At 55.5% G+C, this 8,842-nt stretch overlaps 1 protein-coding gene across 1 annotated transcript; it reads right to left on the bottom strand.

The window, feature by feature from the left end:
• Positions 1-473: 473 nt before the first annotated feature.
• Positions 474-8,160, bottom strand: INSYN1 (inhibitory synaptic factor 1). The gene is made up of 3 exons (XM_082060525.1): positions 8,021-8,160; positions 6,989-7,712; positions 474-1,155 (listed from the first exon to the last, which is right to left on the bottom strand). The coding sequence occupies exons 2-3, from the start codon at positions 7,163-7,165 to the stop codon at positions 484-486; spliced, it is 849 nt and encodes a 282-aa protein (XP_081916651.1). The 5' UTR covers positions 7,166-7,712; positions 8,021-8,160; the 3' UTR covers positions 474-483.
• Positions 8,161-8,842: the final 682 nt, after the last annotated feature.

Genomic DNA, 8,842 nt, shown 5'->3' with positions numbered 1-8,842 from the left:
TGGGGAGGTGACAGCTCTGGTGACAACTGGACATTCAGACAATAAAGCAGATCACACCAGCTCTTTTTAAGCCAAACAGGGATAAAAGGTCCCAAGGAGGGACATTTGCCCTCCCTGGTCCGGCCACCCTTACTCCAGCATCGCTGAATCCCCGGCTACAACCACTGGTTTTCCCCTCCATATAGATTTCCCTTCCTTGGCACATATATACATATAATATATATGTTATTGTTATTATTTCTCCATGACGGATGGTTTATTGATCGGAAGCTTCTGTCCACATAAAAACCAGTTTAAAATTCCCTGAGCCTCAAAAACGACCGGTAGGTAGTGGGGACATTTGTCTTCTTTGCCACCTTTTCATGTCAATTTTATTATTAGTATCGATTTATTGAAATATATATATTTATATATTTATATATATATTTTTCTGTCCCTCCCCAAGAGTCCCCCCGTCCACCCGCCCTCCCCGAAATCCGTGCGTCAGTTCTTATTTTTCATTTTCTGCTTGGCCGGGATATAAGGCAGCACCGTCTGGGTGCTTTTGTCGGCTACGGTCTGGGTGCTGCTGTTCCTCGTCAGCCGCCGCGCTGGGGCTCCGCCACCGCCGCTGGAAGGATGCTTGGAAGGTGGCACCTTCCTCCCGGGTTCCTCGGGGCCATCGTCCCCCAGGGACACCGTGCTGTCACCGTCCCGATCGTCGTCGCAGCACAGAGCGTGGTAAAGCACCTTGTCGCTGAATCGCACCCGTTCCCGTGTGCCGGCCGGCCGGGGATGCGGGAGCTTCTGACCGGCTGTTGTGCTGCCAAACGCCTCCTCGCTGGAGGAATCCGGGGTCCCCCCGCCTCGGGGACCGTTGGTGATGGGGATCCCCCCGTTCATCAGCCGGTAATCAGGCTGGCGGGATGACGGAGGCTGCGGCCGCGGGGGCTCAGGACCGTCGCCAGGGTCGGAGGGGGTGGAAGCATCCAGGAAGGAGCAGAATTCCCAGCTGTCGGAGAGGATGTCGGAGGTGGTGAAGTCGAGGGGTCCCAGCTCGAAGGCGCCTCCCCCCTTGTCGCTGCTGGACGTGCTGCTGGCCGTCGCCGTCGTCCAGTCATCCGGCTCCAGCTCGAACTCGAAGTCGGACGTCAGGCGGTCGATCTGGCTCACCACCTGCGGACAAACGGACGGACAGATGGGCAGGGAGGAGACACCGGACAGGGCCCTCCCAGAATAAAACCCCGTCCCTAATTTTCTGCTGTTTTCCTCAGCACCACATGTGTGATGAGTTGGAGCCCTGAGCAGGGGGTGAAGCCTCGGGTGCCCCCACATGATTGGTACAGCAGGATGGGCCCTTCCCCGGGTGGCACTGCAGTCTGCCTTGTCCCCTGGAACCTTGAATGTCACCCCAAATCCCTGTGCATGTGGCATCCATCAGTCCCTCATACCGCACTGTAGGGAGCCACCAGTGGCTACTGCCTGGAAAAGGCGGCTCCGTAGGTGGGGAAACTCAGGCAGGGGGTGGAAAATGTCCCAAGCTCATGGGACAAAATACATGGGAAGGTGCGAGGGGGCTGCAGAGACAACACTGTCACCCCCTACCATGCTGATGCGCTCGGTCCCCTGCTGCTGTGGCATCCGAATGGAGCTGGTGCTGTTTCTCTGTGCTACTTCTTGGTGGGTGTTTCTCTGTGTAGATACATGTGCGGGGGGGTGTGTGTGGGGCTATATTTTGGGTGGGAGGCACAGCACGACGTGAAAATTCAACTCAGTAGCAGTCTGAAATGCGTATTTTTGGCAGGGTGGCTGCCTCGCCCCCCCAGCTCTCCAGGGATGCTGGCAGAGGGCCTGGCCGGCCCCAGCGCTGCCAAGCAGCGGGTGGGCAGCGGCAGACTAGGAGGGGGTCCAGGGGGAACCCCTCGACACCCCCAGTATCTGTTTGTGCACCCAACTGATGCATTTTATTCTTTCCCCCCTCCCTACCATGAGCACCCCTGGGCATCAGGCCCTCCCGCTGCTCTCTGGCCCCTCCATCCCGCACACGGAGCATCTGGGAACGAAAAAACCCCTTTGCTTGGCTTTTTCCAGGTGCTTTCTTCATGCATTTTTGTTTTTCTGGTTATTTGGCATCACTGCCTTTCTTTCCCTGTCTTTTTTCCTTGCCTTGCCCTTCTGCGCATCCTTTCCTGGTGGAAATCAGCCACAAAACTCCCCGAATAAGGGAGGGAAGACAAATCAGTGGGCGATATCTTGCCAGACACATTTTAATTCCTTCTTCTCACACCCTGCCTATCTCTGCGGGTGCCACGGTTCACCAACGGGTGTCAGACCTCCTCATCCCTAAGAATAATTAACCACAGCACATCTCTCCATAATTTTTATGCTGCCCTTATCCCATAACTCCATTTTTTCCGGCACTTTTGCTGGGGGGAAACTGAGGCCTTGGGCTCAGACACCATCCTTGTGTTGGGTGACCTCAAAAGGCACTAATACTACTTAATGGCCTCTATCAGTCCCACTTGGGATCCCCACGCTGCCCAGGAGCACAGTTAAGCTCAGCCTAGGCCTGGTAGTCCCCTCCTGAGCTGTGCTGCATGGGGACCCGTCCCCAGCCCCATGGGTGGCTTTTCTCCTTGAAGGTACATGGAAGCTGGGAGGATCCACGTCAAAGTCTTGAAATTAGATAAGGCGATTGCTTCTGTTCCCAAAGCACTGCCGGATATTTTTCTCCACTTTTTTTTTTGTCTGGGGGAGAAAGGGTGAAAAAGGAAGAAAAGAACAAAAATAAAAAAAGACCTTTCTTGGTGACAAGAAAAAAATAGGAGAAAGGGCAGGAAAAGAGCTGTCTCTGGGAAACACCCAGCTATTATTATTTTTTAATAAGGCAGCAAATGATTCTGCTGAAATCCTCTGCTAGGATGAGATCACCTCTGTTTTGACGGAGGTGATTATAACACCAAGTTCGGGGTGAGCATCTCCCTGGGCTTCCAGTCGGGTCCCTGTCACCCAGGGTCCCTGCTCATCCTCATTAAACGGACCCGCTGCAGTTTGGGCTTGGTGGGTGCCGGGAGGGGGCACGTCCCCACCACGGCACACAGGGATTAGTGTCACATCGGCAGTGGCTCAGTTGGAGCTATTTTTAGGAGCATTTTTTCTATTTTAAACGGGTGGTGGTGACAGCGGGGGGGGTGTTAAATACCTATGTGACACTTGGCACCTGCTGAGGATTTAAATGTAAAGTAGGATTTGGTGTTTTCTCCCTGCTTTTCCATGGAGAGGAATGGATGATTCAGACCTGGGTGGTTCAGGTTGAAACCCTAGCGATGCTCTTGTCCCCTCTGTCCCCCTACAAGCAGGTGATGAGAGTTGGAGTGTCCTTGGGTGTCATAGGGGTGACTGAGAGAGGACATGTCCCCATCCTCCCTCACCTTTAGGTTTTACCTCGTTGCAAAGAGCCACCTTTTTTTTGGGACAGCAGAACATTTCTGCTCAAAACAGTGGGAAAATAGGGAGCAAAAATAATTCCCCTTGAACTTGGGGTGGTGTCACCAAGGGACTTCATCCCACTGCCCCAGATTGGGTGTTTTACCTTCCCAGCTGAGGCAGAGGGTGAACATCTGGAGCGTTGTTGCTTTTTTAATGAGGTTTTTGGTTGTCAGCTGCAAATCAAGCAGGAAGGTCCCTGGCTTGGTGGCTCCAGCTGTTGGCCGTGCTGTTTCCTAGCGAGGAGCTAAACCTCCTCAAAGCTCAAAAAGATACTGGAGAGGTGAGGGACGAGGTGGGAGGACAAGAGGGGACGTCAAAGGCTCGGTGGCCTTTGGCAATGCAAATATTCCCGGCGGTGGGGAAGGAGCTGAAAGATGCTGGGATCAAAGTGCATTTGACGCCATCGCCTTGAACATCAATTCCTTCCTCCGAGGAAGAAAAGAGCCTCTGGCAGAGCCCCCGCGACCCCACAGCCAAACACTCCCGGAGCAGGGACCTTCTGCATCTCCCAAACCTCTCTCTGGCACAGACAAGGTGAGTAAATATTTAATAAGGAATAAATGATTAATTGGAGCTCGCAAAGAGGAGCTGGGTTACAGGGGCCTCTCTTCCCCGAGCTAATGCTTATAAATGATCACGCCGTGGATCTTGGGATCATTTGTAAGATCATCAGCTGCTAAATAGTTCAAAAATCATCACGCAGATCTCTAAAACAGGTTATTATTAGAATAATAAGCCGCCTTCTTGCTGTGAACTTTCCCAGGCATTCCCAGCTAATCATGACATTATTAAGTTATTTATTATCATAAGGGGTTGCAGGAAGGATTTTCCTCCTGCCCAAGGCTTGGAGGGGACCCCTCAGTGCTTGGTGGGACCGCACTTCTCTCGTGTCAGGGTTATAGCGGTGATAGGACCCATCCCATAGGATTTAGGAGAATTTGCACATAGGGAGAATTGCATAGATGTTTGGTTTTATTTCCCACCTCTCAATATACCCCAGGGGTGATTTCCAACCCCCACCACTAATCCAAGGGTTGGAAAAAAGCTCAGCCTTGCAGTGAAGATACCTGGGACCTCCTGGCACATCTTTTTCCCTGTGGCATCACCCGTATTCCCACGGGAAGAGGCCGGGGCGGCAGCATCGACGGAAGCGCCTTCCCCGCCTGCCTCTTGCCCGCTTTCTACTTCCAGTGTGCCTTTTCAATCAAAGCTTTTAATAATAATTTTCCCCACACATAATACAGCCCTGTCGTGGAGCGCTGGGGAATAATTATATACACAAAAGGGAAAAGAGGGAGAGTGGGAGCGGAGAAACTGGTAAAACAGCATCCTGAATTGAATGGACATCTGGAGCGACAGCCATCAAGTGGGGACTGTTCTGGGGAGCTGCGGATGGTGTCTGACCCAGGGTCCCTCCAGCATCACGCAGGGAAGGGCAAAACAGAGGAGGTGACTGCAGGGATGGACATTTCTGAAGCCCTCATGGAACCTCCGTTGGAGAATACACCGATACTGCAAGTGCCAGGGCCCTGTGGGCACTAATGGGATTTAATGACCCCAAGCAGCCCCTCCTAAGACCCCCACTCATGAGCCCATTTAGGCTCAGGGCTATCAGTGTGGGGCTGCAGGGTTGCCTGTCCCCAGCCTTGTCCCCATGCCCTGGCCCTCACCTCACCACATGCAAGGTAGACAACCACAGGGACTTATTTGTTTTTACAGTTTTCTGCAATATCCTAGAGCTTACGATTTGCCAGCCTGCTGTCTAGCACACGCTTTTCTGGGTGGGCTTGAAAGATTTCATGTAACATGTTGCCATCACACTAGCTAGGAGTGATCTAGAAGACAAGGGATTGGATTTCCAAAGACTCTAATGCCCAACACTTTGTGGATTTGGCAAAAACCAGACCTCTGTTTCTATGGAGCTGCTGGAGCCCAGTTTCTCCTGGTGGGACTGGTGTATTTTAACTCTGGAGCCTGCTCTTTCACTGAGTTTGATGCTGTTTTGTCTAAGTATAAATTCAACTAATTGCTGCAAAGTTATATGGGTATGTTGTAGGAGCTGTGGAGAAGGGTTGAAGTTTAGGACCCACCCTGTGGTGGGGACCTCGTGGCTGACCTGGTTTTGTTGCTCCATGACGTGAGGAGCAGTTCCAGGACAGCTATGGGATCCAGCCTGGGAGGTCACCAGCATCTAGGGACAGGCTTACCACAATGTGGCCCCAGGGAATGTGTCCTCAGGCCACCTTCTCCTCCTCTCCACTCTGACACTCGCATACAATGTGACTTGGGCAGCCTACCAAGGATCCTGCAGGGATGCTCAAGGTCCTTCTGACCCTAAGAGCTGGACGGGGACCCCATGGAGCTACCCATGGCTTGGCGGGAAACACAACCCAGCCTCAGTTCTGAAACGGTAAGGGATTTGTCCCATCCCAGTTGTCCTTAGCCCTCCGCACCCTTGGCAAGAGGGATGCTTGTAGGATCGTGGTGGTCCCATGGGCTGAACTGACACATCCTCACTTTCAAGGCCTCTTTAAGCTCCCGGACCAGCATGAAGTGAGCTCATGCTAAGCGGAAAATAGCTCTGCCTCCTGATTATTACCATTATCACTATTTTTAATTCACCAGAGTTCCATCAAAGGGGTTTTGGGCTTCCATGTTGACATTGTGGGAATCAGGGGGGCTTTTTGCTTTGAGTGGCCAGGTTTGTTTTCGGCTGCAGGAAGCCACAAGAGGAGGAAGGACAATCTCTAGGGATGCTCTGGCTGGATTATGTCACCTGCACAGATGTCCTAAATTACTAGCCCTGGCCAGGTTCACTTCCCCTCCACCTTGGAGATGTGTTACCCAAAGCCTTGAGCCCTAGAAATAATAAATTCCCCTCCAAACCCACTCTGCAGTGCCACTGCACTGGGAGGAAACTCCAACCACACTTTATATGTGTGTGTGTGTGTGTATGTGTATATATATATATATATATGTATATAAGGGTTTTTTTTCAGGAGCAATGGACCCCAACAGCCAGGCTATGGGACAGACTTTGGCCCCCTGCCCAGCCCATGGACCCCATAATTGCACCCCGGGATGACACCAGTATTTTCAGTGCCCTCTGCAATGCCCAAATCCCTGTTTGGAAAAGGGGCCTGAAAAACAGCCCCCAGGCAGAGCAGAGCCAACTCCACGCCTGCGGCACAGCACCAGCAGCCCCAGTGTGTGACCTCTTGGTGCTTCTCCCACCACCAGCACCCACGGGGTCGCTGCCTCGGCTGGGCCACCCAACTCTGAGCAAACCCCAGCGTCAATGTCAAGAGCAATTTTACAAACCACAGCTATTTTTTTCTCCCCTCTCTTTTTGAAAATCCTTATTGCAAACCAGCTGGGCTGATGGGTTGTGGGTTCTCAGCTGGCTCTGCTCCCCCCAGCCCAGTCCCAGGGGCAGGGGACAGACAGTGGGACACGGCACCTCCATTTGGGACCAGCAGCTCCCATGACCCGTTGCAATGACACCCTGGGGCGTTCCTACCTCCCGGAGCTCCTTGGCCACCTCCTTGAGCTCCTGTAAGATGCCTTCCAGTTGCCCGATCACCATTTTCATCCGATTCCGGATCCTTTCCCTTTCGCAGTTACTCCTGCTGCTGCTACAATTGCTGCTGCTGGGGTGGTCACTGGGCTGCCTGTCCTGGCAGGTCCGGGTGTCCATCCTTCCCTACCGGCCTCGGTTCCCGGCCCCAACGGCTCTGTCCATCCTGCTCCCCGCTAGCCGGGTGGCCTGGCGTCCGCGCAGCCCCTCTCGGCCGGGGAGCTTTCAACATCTTAACGTTCCCCTGCCTCCAGGAAAGTCCCAGCCGCACGCTCGCCTCCCTGCGAGGTCGGGGGCTCCGGTTCGGAGCGGGGAGCAGGGTCGCGATGCACCATGCGGAGTGGGGAACGCTGCAGAGAAGGCTCAGCCGGTTGCCGTGGGGAGGTGTGGGGCTGCCATGGGGCGAGTGGAGGAGGCGAGCAGGGTTTCACCTGCCTGCTGCGGTGGAGCAGGAGGAGGAAGAGTCGCTCAGATGTCCCAGGAAGCTAAAATCCAGCGGCTGCTCCCCGATGCCAGGGAGGCGGACGCGGGGCTGGACGCCCCCAGGGAGCGATGCTGCTCCCTGCGCCGGGCCCTCGCTCCGGGATCGCCAGCTCCAACGCTGGGTGGTTGTGGTGGGGGGTCTCCCAGCCTGGCACAGGCGTCCTGGGGAGCCCAGGGTCCCCTCCTGCAAGGACAGACAAACAGACAATGTGAGGGAGCCATTCCTCTGCAGCTGGGAAGTTGAGGGGTGGCTCTGCCCACTCCCTCCTTGCCTTGGTCACAGCCCTGGTGTGAGAACAAGCCTCCGGGTACCCCCTCAGTAGGTCCCCCTGGGTTGGGAAGGGGTGGCAGGTTGGAGCCTGGCACTGACCCTGGTACCCCTCTTCTACTCGCCCCCAGTTTGAGACCCAGAGACTCAGTGCAGTGGGGTCTCACAGAGCCAGATGGATGGATAGACAGACAGACAGACAGACATGCATCTCAGGAACTTACTGTTGCAATCCAGACCCCGTTTGGCTCCAGTCCAAGCTCTTTCTTGTCCTTTTTTCCCCCCCTTCTCCTTTTCTTACTTCCTCCTCCTCCTCCTCTTCCTCCTCCCTCAGGGCTATTGCGTGGCACAAGAGGAGTCCGGGGCCACTTTCCTTTGGCTGCTGTCAGAAGGAGTGAGACGTTACCAGAGGTGACAGCCCGCCGTTGGGGGGGGTGGGGTGGGCGGAGACACGTCCCAGGGGACCCCTCCGCTTTGGTAGGGGTGTCAGACAGCCCCCTCCCCACCTTTACCCTCCATTCCGGGTTCAAGCCCCAACCGCGACTCGGCAGAGGAGAGGGAGGAGAAAAACACACCTTGCCCCCAAATGCCCCCCCCACTTCCCGCGGTGACGGGGGGGGGGTAAAGCAGCACGGGCGGAGGCGGAGCAGGCTGGGGGGGCGCATCCCCCCAGCTCGGGGGTGCGCACAGGGAGCGGGGGGGGTCCCGACATGCTCGCGTCTCCATCCCAGGCACCCCGTCCTCCATCCCCGGTACCCGCATCCTCCGGGGCACCGGGGATGGAGGATGTCGGTGCCCGCGTCTTCCATCTCCGGTACCCGCATCCTCCATCCCCTCTGCTCGCAACCTCCATCCCCGATACCTGCATCCCCGCATCCTCTGTACTCGCATCCTCCATACCCGTACCCGCATCCCCCCACCCTCCCGCCCTCCCCGGTGCCCCCGCACCCACCCCCGGTGCCCCCGGGACCGACCGGCAGCAGCGATCGCGGCTCAGGGCCGGCCGCTCCCCGGGCGCCGGGCGGGTGGAACGGGGCGGGCGGCGC

Source organism: Streptopelia decaocto, assembly GCF_964273445.1.
Source record: "Streptopelia decaocto genome assembly, chromosome: 9".
Classification (NCBI taxonomy): Eukaryota; Metazoa; Chordata; class Aves; order Columbiformes; family Columbidae; genus Streptopelia; species Streptopelia decaocto.
Note: the sequence above shows the minus strand (reverse complement) of the source record. Positions and strands in the feature narration are given on the sequence as shown.